General features: G+C 36.9%; 1 protein-coding gene across 5 annotated transcripts in view; it reads right to left on the minus strand.

The window, feature by feature from the left end:
* The window catches only part of KIAA0825 (KIAA0825 ortholog), a 240,843-nt gene that overhangs the window by 115,776 nt on the left and 104,760 nt on the right, over nt 1-20,307 (minus strand). For all 5 annotated transcript variants that reach the window (XM_065655929.1, XM_065655928.1, XM_065655927.1 and 2 more), the window contains exons 15-19: nt 12,506-12,694; nt 10,791-11,024; nt 8,675-9,083; nt 4,617-4,773; nt 298-453 (exon numbers count right to left, since the gene is read on the minus strand). In XM_065655929.1, coding sequence (XP_065512001.1) covers nt 298-453; nt 4,617-4,773; nt 8,675-9,083; nt 10,791-11,024; nt 12,506-12,694 — 1,145 coding nt within the window. The remainder of the gene's footprint in view (nt 1-297; nt 454-4,616; nt 4,774-8,674; nt 9,084-10,790; nt 11,025-12,505; nt 12,695-20,307) is intronic.

Here is a 20,307-nt window from a genome sequence, read left to right on the forward strand (position 1 = left end):
ATGGTCTTTCCTTCGCCATGCTGAACTAACACAGAAGGTCTAAGTAAATGCAAATTGCTCTTACATACAACACTTCTGATAAAGAAAAGGACAGTAATGGCTTTTCGAACATCATGCTATTGTAGAGGGTGCCCTCATTAGATTCCTGAGTAATAATATTCCTCTGCACTTCATCAAATGTGAACACACGTAATTAATTCCGTTTTCATAATTTCAGTCTCTGTCATTGTCATGATCATAATAAGATCGACAAGTAAAAATGATGCTGTATAACCAAGGTTTTAGATTTCCACAAACCTGATTGAACACTTTTTCACAGGACTGTCTGTACACCTGGAAAGGGTTGAAGACGGGCTGCTCTTCTCTGCCCTTCAGTGTCAAAGGCAGGCACTGGCTGGAGGTAGCACCATCCTCAGAAGAATTTTCACAAGACAGCTGGTCTTTCAAATATTCCTTTTTGAAGAAAAAACAACCACAAAAAAAGTATATGCCACCTAGCTTTCTAAGTGAAATTTGCCTAAATTTCAAGCATACCTTCAAAGTGTGCTTGACAGAAGTTCTTTATATTATAGGAGAAAATAAGTAATCTCCTATAAAACCTAAGAGTAACACCATTTTACAACAAACAATAAATGAACTCCCTGAACATCCATACATCCAAAGCAAATCAGAACAATGTGAGCTATTGTTTTGAAATTGTCATGAAATTATATGTATCAGTTATCATTTAAAATATATATGTTAGACATAAGTGGAAGTGAAAAACAAATGTTTTCTATGAGCTGTTCTGATGTATGATGGCTATTATATGATTTATTTCACATGATAAGGGATACGTAAATATTTAAAGTTACTTTCTGGACAGCATTAAGTAGTTAGCACATGACTATAAATTAATTGTTTGATGAACATGTTCAAAACAGTTGTTTAAGCACAGGAAATAAATACTTTTCAACTCTTCAAAGCTCTTAATTGTTTAAGCATTCAAAGACTAGAAGTCATTTATGATTTACATGGCAATTTTAGAAACTATACTGTAACAGACGCATTATTATTTTGGCCACAATCTTTTCTGTTTTCACTTCTTAAACTACTATGTAAATAAATCATCCTTGCATGCCAATAAGGTGCTTTGATTAAAGAGAACCATTTTATGCAGAGCTAGATAATGAAACACTTACAGATCTATTTGCTGGAAGGACTACTGTGATTAAACAGTTTATTGTTATTAAAATGAAGTCTATAATGATAGGATTGCCATAACATTGAGCAAGTACTCAAGGTGAGTCTTCATTAAGATGCTCCTCTCACGTTACAATACCACCGAGATGATAAAAATGAGGGAACATATTAATGACCTGCCCTGGCACCCTGTGCTCCTCCCTGGGTCTTTCTAAAAGAATAATTTCGTAATTGGTTTAAACTGATCCAACTGTGTTCTGGCCTCCAAGGCAGGAGTTTCCTCCCAATCCACACAGACTGTAGCTGTTTCTCCCTTGTGTTGGCACTAGCATATGTTGTGAAATCAGCCAGAAAAAAGAAAGGTTTCAGCCAGATAAAAAAGCCACATAAACAAGCTACACGATTTCTGTACCAGTGCAAAGCAGGGGCCTAGGAGTGGGAAAGCACAGGGGCAAGAGAAAGAGCTGGACTGCCTCTTTCTGCTGGTTTAGCTAATTGTCAAAACTGCTTGAGACAATCACAAAATCATCTAAGTGTATGTAAAAAAAAAAGTCAGACTTCTTTTGCTTTAAGATGATGGAATAATCCAGCTGTGAAAACACACCCTAAATCTCTTACCTGTACTTTCTCAGCCTATGAAAACATCTGAGGTTTTTTTTTTCTTCCCATTAATTCACGACTTCATGCCATGATAAAGATTTTAAAGTCATGGTGAAGGGGGGTATTAAAAGGCTATTTCTATAAATTTACCATTTTTTCATAAATGCACTGCCTCCTACGCAAACATTTTCACAAAATCTGTAGACGGCAACCCAGAACTCCAGGTGTCAGCGCCAGCAGAAGCAGATTCTGTTGGTTTCTCAGTAGGGATATTGGAAATCACTGTCCATGCTTGCCAAGGTTTGAACATTTTGAGCGGGATAGAGCTCACCTCCCAGCATGGGCATTTCCCTGTCTTTAGAATACTGTGGATTTATGTTTTGACAAAGAGACTTATTCAACAAAAGTAAATGAGCTCTTTATTATAGTCTTGTAGAGCCTGAAAAAGTCACGTTTCAAAAATGCGAAAATAGAAACGAAATCACGTTTGTAAACATGTGAGCTATATCCTCACTACCAACGACTGGGCAGGAAACCAAGCAGACAAAATACTATTGAGCCCTGACAGCGCAGGAGTGTTGGTTTCTCTTTGGTAGCCATTAGTCAAAAATGGTTTTAAAAATGATTATTCTTTTTGATAAGTATGTGAAGGACTGTAGGCTGTTATGAGTTGTACAGTACCTAGTATAGATCTTCATAACATCATAGCTCTATTTCCAAATACAGCTTCCAGGAATCTATATCCCTTTCCCCCTGCTTTTCCAAGGAAAATTAGTGAGAACAACAATTTTCTGTCTCATCATTTTGTTCTCTAGTCACATGCAATTATGAAGTAGTGTAGCATAAAGATCTCCAAACTAATTTTAAGAACATGATCCCTTGATAGTCCAAGGAGTCTCCAAACAAAAGGATGGACCTTTGAACAGATAATCAAGTATATTTCTTGGTAGTCAGGCATGTTAAACACAATTGAAATTATGAAAAATAATATTGAAAAATGCATTATCATAACACCATGCTAAGCATTAAGATGTTTTCTAATGGTTTCAAAGGCAATTTGAAGTAACACGGTTAAGTCCCTCTGTGAGTCAAACTGGTCAGGATTTTTTTTTTCTTTTTTATTTTTTTTAAAAACAAGACAGTTTTTCCCGCTGAGGGATGTTCTATATTTAACAAAGCTCTTACTAGCTACAGAAATTCAAGGAGAGACACCTGGGATGTGGAAAGCCAGGCTAAAGCCCCTCTTCCACATAATTTTCTCAGCCTCTTACCTCCTGTTGGAGCTGCTCCACTTTGTATAAATAACCAAATGCTCATAGGAGTTGAATCATGGATCAGGGTCTCCAGAACCTGATGTGAGCATCCCACCCCTTCAGCTAGAGTATTATTCTATTTCTGACCCTAGAAACTACAGAATGGATTTTTACAGCAATGTCTACAAGGCGAAACAATTCCAGCAGGGAAAAAGGACAGAGTTCCATGCTGGTAGATAATGGTGCAGTGGCTTGGGGAGTTCGGTGAGATGTGGGAGATGCAGATTCAATTCCCTGGTCTAAACCAGGCAGAATAAAGACTTGAGCCTGCGTATCCTGTCCCCTCGGTGACTGCCCTAACTACTGGATTTTATGCTATTTTTGGAGGCCTTGCTCATCATCCTTCCCTCACTCCATTATACTTAGAGTAATACTGAATGTGCTCCGGGTGAAAAGGTTTTGTTTGAACTGTATTACAGTAATAATTTTCACTTCAGTTCCTGAATCATTTAATTGTTTGAGATGAAACTTGAAAAGATTCTGTATTGTATTAATATTAGGTTGCCATCCCTGCGTACATTGCTTCTAAAGCTTCCAAATGTAGATGCATAAAGGTTGCTTTTAAGCCTGTACTTAGGAACTAAACAGTTGATTTTCAGAAGCACAGTGCCAGTACCGAGCTGCTCTCTATTGCCTTCATACAGACATAGCTGCCTGATTAATTTTCTGCTATCAATTTGTTTCAAAAGAAAAATCTTGGCCTGTGTGTATATTTGCCTTATTTTGCATTTCATTATAAACACCTCCGTACACTTGAATGAATAAACAGGTGCTGTTAAGATCACTGCATGGAATAGTAATTTAGTAATTAAAGCTAATAAAGAGAACTTTCTTAATTAAGCTGTGTAGATCTGTGTTATCATACAATTTTAGCAAATCTGTGTTTATTTCAGTGTATAAAATCAGAATGCTTTTGATAACTTGGGGCAATTTCGTACAGCCTTAGAAATAATGAGATAATTCTTTCACATTGCCCAAATTCCATGTGCAGCAAACAAATCTGAATTTGGTTACTGTAATTTCGAAAGCACTTTAACAGAGTTATCTATATTAAGTAGGGTTTTCATGTGGATGCATTTATTTCCTCAGTACAGACAAAGGGGTTTTTGTTTTATTTTGTTTTTTAAATCAGAGGAATTGATTTACTGCATTTAATTTTACCTCTTGTAACAGACGATTTTTCAATAACCCTGCTGATTTATTTATATATATATTTTTTTTTTAACTGTGTTCAAACTCCTAAAAATGTATCTATGCTCTACAATATGAATCTGAAGGAAGTTTATGAGCCATACTACTGTTTAAGTACATAAATAAAATCTACATAGTTTCCCATAAAGTAGTCTTTTCTGTACAAATGCAGAAAAGCCTAAAGTGAATGGATTCTATTACAATACAATATAGGATTTCATATTGACTTTAAGAAGCATTATCACCTCCTTGACTAACCCTTAGCTGCCAGCAGACGCTGCCTCAGGCCAGTACACACCTAATTGCTCGGTAAAAAGGCCGTTTCCCTACCTCATTGAGCCGGATGATGTGATAAATTTGCCTCAGGTACTCGCTGCCACCTGGTTTGTGGCAGATATCCAGGACCATCATGTTTATTTTCTGCTCAGTGAATCCAAGTGCAATACCTCCTTCCTCTAGCGTTGCACCTTCCACTGTGATTGAGGCACTGGAAAACAGAAAAGACATAGATATTCTGAAGTTGATTTTCTGAAAATCAGAGTATTGATGCACAGTCAGCTAAAAATACATGTTAAAAACCCCTATAAACACTTTGCTTGAACAAAACAAATGTTGCTGAACATACATGTCCGAAGCTTTATACAAATGCATACTAAATGCTAAATAACTTTTTTACTATACACGTTTTAATGAAAGAGGAAAATATGAAAAATTCTTCACTCTAAGGACATGCAAGGAGCAAATATTTTTTATTTCTTTTCCACTAGAGAAGTATCTTTGCTACTAGAAATGGCATTTGAATTTGATCTTTTGTACATTTTTCTTTGCCTGTCGCTGCACATATTAAAGCCTAATTAACATGTCAGAAAGGTAGCCATTACTCTAAGTATAGGTTAGAAGTTTTAAATTGAAGTCTTTTTCTTCCCACTGGTATGGTGGTAACCATTTCAAATGTACCTATTTCCCACTTGTTGCACTTTTTGCCCTGTACTGTTCCTTGTTTTTCTTCTTAAAAGTATTTGTGTGAAGCTGCTACTGAAAAATCTGAAGGTCACAAGCTCAAAAGACTTGAAAAATGTGCATTCAAAACTGTGACCACTGTTAGATTGCTCTCTCTGCATACAAATGTAAGTTACCAGCTCTATACTTGCTTAGTATTGCACATTGACAAAGTGGTAAAGAAAAAAAAATATTGAAACTGATTCTTTTCCTCATATATTAGAGCTGCAGCATGCATGTATGTTGACACCTTGACACAGATGTGTCAAGAACTTGAAAGACCAACAGAATATATTACCCCTTCTGTAGTCATTTTTGGCTTAGTTTAAAATCTACCAAAGAAGCATTCTGACTTTTAAAAAACCCAAGTATTTTATTACTTTAGAATTACAAACAACAACAAAAAAACGCCACAAATACTTTGGTACGGTCAGCTGTAAGCTGCAGTTTACTGTTGAGCATGTGCCATGATTACAAAGTTAGTTCTGCTGAAAGTTGCTGTTTGACCTGCGAGCTCACTTAAACGCTACACAGCTGCTGGACATTAAAGCTGATATTGCTTCCACATGCAGCTTCAGAATGTCCTGCAGAGCAAATAGTTTCGAAATATAAACTGTAATTTTGTTCTTTGCTGAATGGAAGTAAGTGATACTCTGTTATTATGGTGTATTTTACAGAAAAGCTTCAAAGGAATTGATCTCTAAAATTAAAGCACGCTTAAGGCCAATCTTTCAATGACACGTATGGACGCAGCCTCAACTTCTTGTCAAACTTCTGAGCAGCTGACATTGTAGAAGTTGAGGACCTCTGACAAAGGAGTGTATCAGTGTCAGCGCCCAAATTGTCTCCTTCCATGTCCGTCACTGCGCAGGTGAAGCAGATGATTGGATTCAGTCGGCGCAATGATTAATGAGTTCCTCTCCGGATTTGGGACTGCCTATCAATCATGTCATTAGGAAGAATGTGCCCTGAAAGAGGCAGACCTCAGCCAAGGAATAACTGCATTCATCTTCATCTGCGTATGCACCCAGCCAGCCACGGCAGGGTCACCATGATGGGAAACAATAATCTTCAGCTCAGCAAATTACTTCGCAAAGGCAGGCGTTTCTTTTCTTCTCGGGACGCGTGTTCTTCAGAATCCAACGTGACTGTTTACAGCTTTGGTGCTACTATAAAGTGAAGGTTATTTTAATGAATAGTAATGCTTCCAGGCAGCACACAAGACAGGCAATGCATACAACTGCCACTCCCTGAGGCTTTCACTGAAGATTCTCTATATTTTTTAATTTTGCAAAAAACTAAGTTAAATGTGTACGCCACGGTGGAAGAACTTACATAACATTTAGATTGTTTATGTAGCTAGCAGTCCTGATAACAATAACACAAAATCAAGCAAGACATTAGCTTATAAAAATCCAGTGTACTCTAAAGATGTTTTCACAGCTGCGTAGGTGAATCCCAAATAAATTTATGGTTTTTACTTAGAGAGTAAGCTGTATCTATTAAAAGTACATAAACATTTGGTGTGTGTAGATATATATATACATATATATATATATAAATGCACATTCATACATTTACCCACAAAATTCTTTAATTATGAAAATGTTAAACAGAACATAATTTTACGCTAACTTAGATTTTCAAATGTAAACATTCCTATTTCAAATAAATCATGCAGACATCACAAGTCTCCTCTTGAAAGAGCTGCTTTTTGTTTAATGATTATGTGATCATTACTTAGTTTGACTGATATCTGAGATTTAATCTATTAGTTTTATAATTCGCGTTTATAACAATATTTATCTTTATATTACATATCTCAGCTATTTATTAACTAGATCTTTTTTTACCATTTACTCATTATTTTTCACTATAAAATGGAAAAATAACATCTATGCTAGACTTTTATTGCAGAAATCCCACCAAGTCAGAGGACTTAGTTTCATAACTGCATTGTACAACTGCTCACTTGGAGAGCAGACAATGCATTCCTCAGTTTCTAAAGCTTAAAATTAGGAGTCCTGGTCACAAACTAGTTCTCATTTTGGTTGATGCTGTACACATACAGAAAACACTTTTCCATCGTCATTTCCCACAGTCTGACACCTGATGGGTAATACAGCATTTTTGCAGTATGTTAGAAAAGAAAATAGAGTATACAAATTTAAAATTTTCAGCTTCAGAAGAAGTGTCAATACTAAAGTTTTAGTTTCTGGAGATTATCCACAGTATTGTCTTACCCTGCATTAGTATTATTCAAGCAATATCTATTCTCTCAGTGACATGAGAAATTGTATTATGGAACCATTCTGTTTAAGTATCAATTTACACATTATCATTACAGGTTTTTTATTCAATGACTCCTTCAGTCACTGGCATCTGGCTTCAATCTTTTAATCACTGGATTAAAGCTTGTAAATTAGTATTAAATGGAAATTTAAAGATTACAAAGGTCAATGTCAATGAGCATTTGTGTGACACTACTACTGCTTAGCACTACTCACATTAACTGACTACTCGTAGAAACAGGTACTGTCCCTTGAAACACTGCATGAACGTCTGTTCACTATATCAGTAATTCCAACATACAACTGCTATATCCTTTGTTTATATGGGCAATTACTGTCAGGATAGCAACGACCACAATCTTCAAGAATATTCATTAGAAAAAAGCAATATCACTTTCAGTAGTCAACAATTAAATTCAGTAAGCCATGTAACTCAAATAAATTCAACATTGGAAAGTTAATTAATAGTATTTTTACTGAATGGTACACGACTTCACCAGTAAAACAGACTGGACGACAGACAGACTGACATGTACAAAACTCCTTGAAAAATCATTACAAGGATTTAAACCAATTGGACTTTAATGTCAGATCTGCAGGGAAGGTTGATATTTCCTGAGAAAGGCACAGCAGGGTACTCTCCTTGTCTTGTTTTGATATATCCTACTTGCCCTCTGGGTTTGCTGTGATTTAAAATGAACTATGCTTACTTTTTAATCACAGATGAACACTGAAAGCTTTTCATAGTCCCTCTTCATTTAGTCAGCACAGCAAAATTAATTTATAAATATACTGTGGTGCCTTCTAGTCAGTGTACCTGTTCAAATTCTGAAGGATACACCAACTAAATTGTCCACAAATATGAAATCTCTAAGTAGTATGAAGACACTGTTCTGATGAAAGAACCATGGTTTAGTTTCAACAATGCAATTAAGTTGCAAAAACATGCTATAAAGCCACCAATATTAAGAACTAATACATTTCATATAAGATCATTGTTCATCTGTTATTGTTAAAATTGAACAATAGCCATAAACATGCCAATAATCCAGTAAAATAAAGAACAAAAGCAGCGTTTGAAAAATACTATGTTCTTACCAGTCTGTGCTCAATTTTCTTGCCTTCAGCAACTGGCTTTCAATCCAGTTTGGTCTTTGCTGTTCAATGCTTTGTATAACATTCTGGGTCACTTGCTTAGGACCACTTTTCTGTTTTCCCATAATACTTTCCAAGCACACACGAACTAAACTGAGTTTTTCTTTGCTCCATCTGTCAAGTGTTGCACCTGTTAAAAGTTCTGCAGTATTTCCATCCTCAAATATCCGACATATAATTACAATCAAGTTCCAGACAAGCAGACCAGCTTTCCTCAATTCAGCAAAGTTTCTTGACATTTTTCTCTCAGCCAGAAAAAAGAAGTACTTAATTGGGGGAGGCAAACATGCAATCACTGTAGGTAACTTGCTGATTACAATAGATACTGCCTGAGCTGCAAGCCTTGTGAAGCCTTAAAAAAAGAAAGAAAAGAAGATATGATTAACATTAACATTCTAGTTCTATCACAGCATGCTTCTGAATGTTGTATGATAATTTCTAACTTTCTTTTGTACTGAAAATTGGGAAAAAGCTTAAGTACTCAACACTGTAGTTTGAATTCTATTGTGCTCCCTCCACATAAATCCCACAAAATCTAAACAATAACATGAATTAAAAACAGGGAACCTAGAAAATTTGGATTCAGACTGCGACCCTCTTAACAATTAGTCCTGCTGCGCACAGTTTTTATGGAATAAAAGAAAAAGACAACAGCCAGGTATTCTGGATGGTAAAAAAGTTGTCTTCAAGATGGCAGTGTAAGATTTTTTTCAACTTCAGGAGTGCAATATTGCACTAAGTATCTCAGGATATTACATACAATTATAATCTTTAGTTTTCTATCAATCCCCTTCTATGTTCAAACCTACAAAACTTCAGTTTATCAACTTTCACATAAAGTACAGCATTTTAAGCATTCCAGATAATAAAAGTAGCTATAGAAGTAAGTACAGAAAATATGCTGCTTGAAAACCAAGACACATCTAAAATGAAAAAAATATACCAAAATGTGATCCACAACACAGAGTCAAGTCAAGATTTGAAAAAAACTAAACCAAAACAAAACCCAAACAAACAAAGAAAGCCCTGGACTCATTGCATTTGTATTCTCAATTTGTGTGTTTGCTTGGTTGGGTTTTTTTGGTTTTGTTTTTGTTTTTTTAAGCCAGCTCTGTTCTAGGTGTCAGATAACCAGTTTAATTTGTCACTATGTCTGAGTCTTCCCTCTCAGACAACATATCAGTTCAGGCTTAGCGATAGCCTAAAGTTGCCACTCAAGTTCTATACTGAAGTGAGACTGCAGTGAAAGTGCACAAATGTGCCTCAAGATGCTGAACACAAAATATATGCAAAGAAAGAATGGATCGATGACCTGGCTTGCCCACAATCTGCATAATCAAAACTTCATGCCAGAATATACTAGTGATGCTGTAGTATTGAAAATAATCAGGTAAGATTTTGGTGGCAATAAATTTATGGTGAAATGTCTCCTGGTGTTAGCCTTTTCAAATAATGGAGGCTTTAGGCACAGTAATTTATGAAAGTATATACCACAGATCAACTTTACATCTAATCACCTTCAAAATATCTCCTATTATGTATATTATTTCTCTTTCTTCCGGAATTATTTCAACAACCAAGCAGTAGCTATTAAAAAATAAATTGCTGTGTGGCAAAGCTGGGGTGAATAAGTTGTTATAATTTCAGTCAACATTGTGTATCCAAATTTAAACAGTCCTGATTGAAAAGATGAAAACTAAGAGAAGAACTGGTTACAGCCAGTATGACAAGAGCACACACACTGTGCTTTACTCTGCCTTGAATCGCACCTTATTGCTGCCAGATACTAGAAACATTTTCAGTACTACTAGTACTACAATACTGATTATTTTTAAAAGCTTGTTTGCGTGTGCATGGGCATAAGCCTCAAGAAAGAATAATTGAATTCTAATGCTAAGTATGTGCTTTAAAAAAAACCCCGCAGGACATTTGGGAATTGTTTTGTTAAATCTCAAACTGCAACACTCATGAACTCCAATTGTTCACTTTTGATATGTACTCAATAAGGGGGTAACAAGCTTTCATGACAAATTTACAAAACTGGACAAATTTCACCCACACTTCCCAGATTCTTTTCTTTTCATTTCCCGAGGAGTGTAATTCCATTCCTTTGGAACCGTTTTCAGTAAACTTTCAGGAACTACTTGCTTGTGCTGGTACGTTCCGTAGTTTTCTGTTGCCTCCCATGAATGCATCAAAGAAACTATCTGCTTCACAATACCCTTGACTGAATTAATCAAAGTCAACTTCAAGCATCTGATGACCTCTGGCTCCGACTCACCACAACTGGAAACTTCAGAAGGAAGAATTATTAAATATTCAGCAAGTGTAGTCATTTGTGTAAATCTGTTTCAGAAAGAAGTGTTTCAGAATTCTTAGGGAAAGAAAAGTAAAAACATTATGATTCATGGTAACTTAGACCTGTTGGTCTGTTACAAATTAAAGAGAAAAACAATAGCATCTCGTACCATCTTAATAAAGCACTGACAAAAAATACAAATTAATTTATTTCCTTCATCCTCATTTCTCCATCAATGTATTTATAAAAATTTAATTTAAGCTGACTGATGTTTTCTTTTCTATATGGAGTACATTTAATTATTTGTTGGACATCAATAAGGTGAACGGATATACGTAGTTTTTTACACTTCCTTGTCTTGACAGTATTGATGAGGTTGTGTTTATTAGATGCCGAAACCGTTACACTAGAGAACAACAAGGGAAAAATAATATTTTGGCAGCAAAAATGCATACAAATAATAGTCATCAACAAAGACATAGCATGTTATCAGAGACTGCATGTTGAAAATAGACCATCCTAAATATAGTTATTGACATTACAACAAGTATCAATCTTCTCCACATTCTTAATACCACGGAGAATTGCAGTTTCTCCATTGCAGTGGCGCAGCAGTTGTCCGGCAGACTGCTGCAGGACGTACCAGAGATGTCTTTTGACATGTTAGGTCCCTTCCTCATGATGTTGCTTGTCTGTACATTTTGCTGATCTAAGTTTTATTCCTCTTTGCGTGGCCTTTCTGGAAGCTTCTCTGTGATATTTTTGTATTTTTCTTCCTCTTACTTTCTGGGGAATACCTGAGCACTTCTACCACCACCATTTTCGCTTTTGTGATATTCGTAATGGTATCTCCCCTCTTACACTCCCCCATTTTCTCCCTTTCTTTTGAGTTTTCCTGCATTTTAGCCATCATTTGCAAGACCACCCATCTAAACCTCACCTCTCTTTTCTGGGTCAATACCATTTTCCTTAGGGACAGCACTAGTTGCTATAATTGTGAGAGCAGCTCTTCCTCTCCATGGAAAAGCAGGAGCCTGTTGACAGCAGAGTCTATATGCCCACCAGACTATGTCTTCCTCAAGAGGAGTCCTTCCTTTTCTTTTTCAATTCTCCTTTAATTGTTTCTTACTTTTAAACAGTGGCAAATGTCTGCAGCTATGTAATTCACAGAAACAAAGAACTTGTATTGGAAGTGAGGTACAGAAAATATCTTCTGTCAGCCTGCTGGTGAGACAGACACTTAAGGAAATCAGAATCCTGATCGACCGCAACGCTCAGTAACTTCTGATTTCTTCAAAATTTTCACCGCTCCTATGGTGACCTGATGGCTCAAAACACTTCGATTAAACTATAATTTTCAAGTAAACTTCCATAATTTCATCTGATTTATTAAAGTACAAATAATATGCACTACATGTCTGAAAACTGACAAGGTCTAACATCAGATTTTAAATACTTATTAATAAATTAAATACCTGTCATATTGTATAAGCAATTCCACAACTGCTTTTTTTCCATGTAGGTCTCAAAAGCAATGCCAAGGGATTTGGGTGATAAAGTGCAGTAAGACAATACTGTGAAGATCGTTTCCATCAGAGTAGGCTGCTTGTTATTCATCTGTTCTAAGAGAGACCTTTGTTCATCACAATTCAATACTTCATTTCCTTCAAAATAAACACAAACATGGTTACAGTAATTTCCAAGTAATTCAAGTTCACAGTAATAGATAATATTAATAAAAACAAACTGCAAACTGTATCTGAATAATATTTCAAACAATAATAATACTTACAGATACTGAAATCTGGTCTTCCTCAGCATAATGATATTTGAATGTCTTCCTGAATTACACGTAGCTATTAAAAAAAGTCTCAAGCATGTTTACAAACTATGGTATTTCCTTATTTAATTCAAAATGCACTCAGTACATAATTGGAATTTGCTTGTTTACTAAATATTACTCGGAAGTAAATTGTACTACTTCTGTAGAGCCACATTAAAAAAATTATTACTGCTTAACTGCTCTAACAGATATATTAGTCATGTAACATAATAGAATTCTGTTTAGTTATACAAAATAAAGCAGCAGCTGCATAGCTCCCAAAATAAGTTGGCTTTGTTTTTCATTATAAGATGAAATTGAGAAGAAATCAGTTCCTTAAAACAGAATCTCAGCCCTGCTAAGGTACAGATACCTGTTTTCAAAGATAACTATTGATTGCCATAGATTTGAGTGGTAACTGCTTACATAACATGTATTTCTCAATGCTTTTCATAATCATTGCAAAACATTCTGCCAGCAGAAGGATTATGACGTGTTTAAACCTCTATTTGAAAGGATATAACTCAATGGTTTTGACCTGTGCTAATGTTAAAGACCTCAGGTTCCCACATATTTCTGAAATACGCTTCTGATGTTAACAATAGTAACAAATGACCAGAGCCAGAACCAATTAAACATTTGTAATTCAAATTTCTAGTTTGCGAAACTGAAAGTTTCTGTAAAAACAAATTGGGTGGGAGTGTTGATCTGCTGGGGGGTGGGATGGCCATACAGAAGGATCTGGCCCAGCTGGGTCAATGGGCTGAGGCCAATTGTCTGAGGTTCAACAAGGCCAAGTGCCGGGTGCTGCACTTGGGTCACAACAACCCCATGAACGCTGCAGGCTCGGGAGAAGAGCAGCTGGAAAAGGACCTGGGGGTGTCGGTGATAGTGGTGGAACATGAGCCAGAGTGTGCCCAGGTGGCTAAGAGGCCACCAGCATCCTGGCTGGTACCAGCACTGGTGTGGCCAGCAGGACTAGGGCAGTGATTGTGCCACTGTACTCAGCACTGGGGAGGCCAAACCTCAAATCCTGTGCCTCTCATCATAAGAAAGACATTGAGGCACTAGAGAGAGTGCAGAGGAGGGAACGGAGCTGGTGAGGGGCTGGAGCACAAGTGTGATGGGAGCGGCTGAGGGACCTGGGGGGTTCAGCCTGGAGAACAGGAGCTGAGGGGAGACCTTCTGATCTCTGAACTGCCTGAAAGGAGCTTGGAGCCAGCGGGGTGTTGGTCTCTTCTCCCAAGTAGCAAGTGACAGGACAAGAGGAAATAGCCTCAGGTTGCACCAGGGGAGGTTTAAATTAGTTATTAGGAAAAAATTATTCCTGGAAAGGGTTGTAAGGCATTAGAACAGGCTGCCCAGGGCAGTGGTGGAGTCACCATCCCTGGAGGGGTTTAAAAGGCGTTTAGACAAGGTTCTTAGGGACATGGTTTAGTGCCAGAGTTAGGGTATGGTTGGACTTGATGATCCTGAGGGTCTCTTCCAACTGAAATGATTTTACGATTCTATGAACATGAGAAACTTCTTTGCTGGGAGGTGCCAGAGCCTGGACCAGGCTGCCCAAAGCGGGTGTGGAGTCTCCTTCTCTGGAGACATTCAAACCCACCTGGACCAACCCTGTGTGACCTGCTCTGGTGACCCTGCGTTAGCAGGGCTGGGGCTGGGGATCTACAGAGGTCCTGCAGCCCAAACCAGTTTGTGATTCCGTGATTGGAACTCAACTGCTCAAACCAGAGTCCAATGCTCTCTTGCTTGCATTACCTGGTAAGCTGTTAAGGCAGATTGCCAGAGGCCCCTCTTAGCCCCGCTCACTTGCCCCATGTTGGGTGCCAATAAATCTGTCACTGTTTATTGCACGTCAACAATAAACCATGGCAGATGCTCTCTGTTAACCCCTGCCCTCCCCACTAAGGAAAGGGAATAGGAGGAAAAGGGAGAGAGACTTACAAGCTGGAAAGTTAAAAATGCTTTAATACTACTGCTAATAATAAAATAATGCAGGCAACCAATTCCTAGGATGGACTTCACAGTAAAACAGAACTGGATTCATGGATGCAGGACCTGGAACCAGGCCTAGGATCGCAGGCAGGACAGGCAGGGTCCTCTTCAGATTCTGGCCATGGACAAAGACAGCGAGACCTTGCTGATCTCCCAGTTTTATACAGCATGTGATATGGATGGCATGGAATACCTAGCTGGCCAATTTTGGTCACTTGTTCTGTCCACCCCTACCTGCAAGTATGACCCTCCCACTTACGGCATGTCCAAAATTTATCAATGACCTTGGCTGCCACAGCAATAAGTATAAACCTGTGCCTCTTCTGCACACCATTCCTGCTGTTATCAACTCCGGAGACAACACTGTCTGAAAAACATGCAGCCAACTTCAGATAAATGCAGTTAGAAGATTTTAGCTGAAAGGAAAATTCACTAAAAAAAATTGGTCTTGTTTTAAACAAAACCAGGATACCAGTGTATAACATAAGTCTTGTGCTTTTAAGCAAGAACTTCAGGAATCCATTTGGGAACCATTCTGAGGCTAAACATCACAAGATTTATCTTAAGTATGCTTTCATCAGATTTTTTTCTTTTACCCTGAAGCAGATAGTTGCCTTTGTCATAAGAATATCTGACCCTTCAAAGCTCAAGTTGAAATGCAACAACCTTGACTTTTTTGACTGATGAACTGGCATGGATAATGTCAGCTGTTTGAAAGGTTTAGCAACTTGATCAGTATAGCTGGTTAAATATTATGAATTAGGCGTCTACAGAAAGACATGTAGATTTCTCTTGCCTTAGAAATTTTCTTTAACATTTATTAGCTCACCTGTCATAACATTAAATATTCATCCTGGTTTGAACTCCATTGCAGCCTTCTTGTTAATCACCACATAAGAACTGTATTTATACGATAGGCATCATACTTACTGCCCCCTGATGCTTCCCTCCATATATTTATCTTTTTTCCACTCACTGCATTTATATATCAAAAGCTAATCTGTGAAGGAAATCTAAAGCTCCTACAGGAAGCTCAAAGGAGATGCTTCCTTTCCATTTTAGCAGGACTTACATCCATACACTAATACCGTCTATATAGTTATCTTAGGTATTTGTTAAAGAAAATCTAGTATGTGTTATCTCCATATAGCACAATGTTCCATAAGCACAGAGGATGCCAAAATACATTAAAAATATTATTAATGTTATTAATAAATCTTTTTATAAGAAAATAGTTTATCTAGTGAGTAACAGCTATGCCTTAACCAGTCACAATGAATCACTCTTCCCATGACAAAATAATGCACTTAACCTCTTGGGATAGTATCACGTATTTAAAAAAAAAATTCAAAGAGGCAGACTTACTAATGTAATTTATCCACATTTCTTTCTTACTGACAGAAATACCTTCCAGTAACTTTCTGACATTATCACACTCATCCAGCTCTTATCTGCAACTGATTTAGCCATGAAATGGATCTTACCCAATTTAGAAAATCTTCTGTTATTGACTCTAGAATTCTTCCCGAGTGAATCCTAACAAGACAGACAAGCTATAAACAGTTATGCTGTCTTTTTTGACCAAAAGATGTAGTCAAAATTCAAATTTCTACATGCTGTTTCATTTAGGTAGAGAAAGTGAATATGGAGCAAGTTATTTCTGATATAGTTCTTTTATTCGCCAAGAGCATTAAACTTCTGCTTTCTTTGAGTTTAAATCACAGCAGCTGATCAGAATATAAAGAATGCAAAAAGGATATATTTTATTTGTTTACAGAACAAAATCTTTCAGCAGGCAGTCTGCACTACTTGCTTCCTTGCACTATATTATCAGTGCTTCTTCTGTCACCGTTTTTTTTCCTATTCTTTCTCTATCTGTTCTGGTAGATCATTTTACTTGTCTCTCATAGAGCGCTCTTCTCCAATGCAATCATTCTCCAGTCAGCCTTGACAGCTAGAATCTATTGTAACTTTGGATATGACTTCATTTTGGCAGAAAGTCTATTATTCTGGTTTTTAATTCCAAAAAGAAATTTTAAATCATAGTACTTCAGAGTCTTAAATGAAATGCAGAACTTAACCCTACCCATTCCAGTTCAGTAAATCCCAAATAGTAATATCTCCCATATCAGCTGCAACCTGTGAATCCAATGAATCCTGAATTTGTGACAACTAAAAAACTCAAAGCAAGACAAAAAGACTTTAAAAAACTTTACATCATCTGCCCATAAATTATTAACATACTGGCAAACTACTTTTTTTGCCTATATACTAATACATCACCAATCCCATAGTACTTCCCTCATTCAGCTCCCTTCAGAAATTTTTCTCCCCAAACATTTTACTTTGAACTATCTGAGAAGAAGCTTCCATTAATGAATCTCTGGGTTAACGGCTTCTGTGAAATCTGCCTTACCTGGGCCAAACGGAAAAATCAATACTATCGGAGTCCCTCCATCACTGATTTTATGAGACAGCATGCGGAAATCATGGCATTCTGCTAGACAAAATTTGATGAGGTAATAACAAATTTATTTCTGTGGCCACATTACCTGCTTTGTATTACCCCATGTATTGGGATCAATATTGAACAAGTTACCCTCTTAAAACATATTCAGTCTAGACGTTTACCATAAACAAGTAGGTCTTTGAAAAGCTATCTGGATGATCATATAATGCAGTCACAGAGCCTGTCACAGACATATCACAGTTTGTCAAGAGGTACATGATTTTCATCAGGGCTCTATTACAGTCCAAACAGAAATTCCTATTTGATATTTCAGAAAATCCATAAAATCTGTTTACTGTTTTCTTTAGCTTATCGCTGGGAAGTCATCAAAAGGAACGGGACATCTGATTAAGATCCCCTTGATATTGACCTTACAGCTACAAGTACATCATGCCACTAAATATATCTACCATTTCACCACACTGGTTAAGCTGGTACAGGATCTAATAATTTTATTAGTCAAATGGATATCTTGAGGAGATGCCACTTTAAAAATAATTTTCTGATATTTCAATGTTAGGCTACCATGATGCAGTTTGCTATCATGACGAAGCTAAGAAAACTTTCAGGGGCTCTGGAGTCTGCACTCACAAGTCTCATCCCAAATGATCCACAAATATCTGGAGCAGCATATCTGCATAAGCATATAAATTCCTCTTAGAGACATGCTTGTGTTCTCCTAATGAGGACAGTGTTGCAGATTAACCCCCAAGTTTTGTGGAAAAGCCTGCAAGACTATGTTTCCCCAAAATTGTGTGTGGTTAAACTATGAGACTAGTGCAATTGCTGGTTTTTCCAGTTGCCTGGTAGACTGTCCCTCAGAATTATTAAATTCAAGGAGTTATTAGAAGGAAGTACAAAAATAATTACCTTCAAGTACTTGAAATAAAAGTTTTAAATTGCTATACAGATTTAGCCAACACCAAGAATTTTTAATGGAGATGGTAGTTTATTTAGGGAATGCAGACTTTCTTTTGTAATACCTTCCTAAGTGAGGTCAGTTTGTAAAGTTAAAACCTTTCACTGTTATTTTAGGGTAGCTTAAGAAAAATCAGTGCTATTTACCTTTAAATGCCTAAAAATAATTAACTTAATGACATTTAATTAAAATGTAATTGCTGGTTAAAATTTGCCTTGAAATGCTACATTATACATTGTGGCAGTTAAAAAGCTGCTGCACAAGGGGCAAAGAATTGGAGTAGAGGAAAAAAAATGTTTCCATTCTACAAATATATTTTTGAGTAATTTATCTTGCCAGAAAATGGTTTATAAAAGCACAGTCTTAGAAAATTCTTCATATCTATTAATGTCCAGGGAGTTGGCTGATACTGGAAATCCTCCCTTCCCCACTCTGCTTATGTGTGCAAGGTAAATTACCTCTTTTTGAAGCATCTCACATTTCTTTGGGTCCAATTTCAGATTCGCAGCCTTAAACTTATCGCAGAACATGTGCAAATGTTTCTATCAGTTCTTATTTCAAAGTTTTAGTGGGGACCAGGATACCATCTAGGTTTAACTGCGCAGGCTACACAATACCCTCTTCCATTAGTCTCTCAAATACGCATTGTGCAAGCCAAAAACATTTGGTGAAACTGCCAATGGCTCATCCTGCTGTGAAAGCAGTTTTCTTCCAGTTTATCTCCACATGCCAGTATTGACTTTAAAATTGTTTGTAGTAAACGAAATTAACTCTCTGTAACAACTGGAGCCTCATGTCCATTGTAATGAGTAAAGGGGTTTTTCTAAAGGAATACATTGCTTTTTCTATTGTACATCATCAACTTGGTGCTACCATCTCTTCTTCTTAAAGAAAAGTATCTATGAGGTGCAATGATGGGTTGAAGGCCTCGGATGTGCCTTGTTGACAATTTCTCAGTCACCTCTTTCTTTTCTGCTATTGATAAATGGCGAGGTGTCTGTTGACCGATGAGGTTCCCTTTGGTATTAGTCCTGTTGGGCCAATGTAATTCAATAAAGCGATTGCTTTTGTGCTTTGTTATGCAAAGAATAACTTCTGGTTCCTCGAAATAAAGAGTCTCAAATGAGAAGTCAGACACTGTTCTGCTGGCATGCTGTGCATTTAGAGCAAGTGTACTAGAAATTCTCAGAGTTCACTTTCACCTTTCCTGTTCTCTCATCAGCATCTGCTGGATGAAATAACTAATATTATGCAAGCACCACTTCCTTTATTCCTCTGTTATTTGTTGCTTGTCAAAATAATCCATTTCTGTTTCATATCCATGGATGATAAAGCAATTCTGATGAAAAATTCCATCAGGAAAATTGAGAACCCATTCGTTTTGTCAGAAAATTAACACAGTTTTATCTACCTTTTATATTTCCCCCCACAAAGGCACAGCAAAGGCCCCAGACCCTTCGACTCACTCAAGAACATGCCTTAGAATAAATTTGCTGAATGTTGGACCTATAGAAAACAACTCTGGGATTATATTACACTGTAATTAGCTGTAATTCAATACATCTAGGTTATCTAGACTGGTAGTTTAAGTTATAGAGGTCTAATATAAAAATCCAATTTTTAAAATGTTTTTTTCCAAGGTGCCTTTTACCTAGTGGCCATACTTCCTGGAGACAAATAAGTGGTTCAGTTTTTGGTTTCCTGATTTATTGCCTTTAGTATTTTTGATAACTTCATATTTGAGGAGCATTCTACTTTTTATGTACATTTCATGTACATAATAGGTACCTACCCGGAGTTCCAATAACTTCAACAAATATGATAAACTTCTTACAATATTTAGCAACACTGAATCATGCATATATTCATTCCCTCAAAACACTACTGAGATAACTTTGCCAATCCCAACAGTACTCCCTACTATGACATGGAACATATGTTATTTCTGACCCTTACCATGGTACAACCACACGAGAACAATGAAATTAAATGTTTTTGTGTGATGCGTAGGGTAAGTACCCCAAAG

This window comes from Caloenas nicobarica, chromosome Z (genome assembly GCF_036013445.1).
Source record: "Caloenas nicobarica isolate bCalNic1 chromosome Z, bCalNic1.hap1, whole genome shotgun sequence".
NCBI lineage: Eukaryota > Metazoa > Chordata > Aves > Columbiformes > Columbidae > Caloenas > Caloenas nicobarica.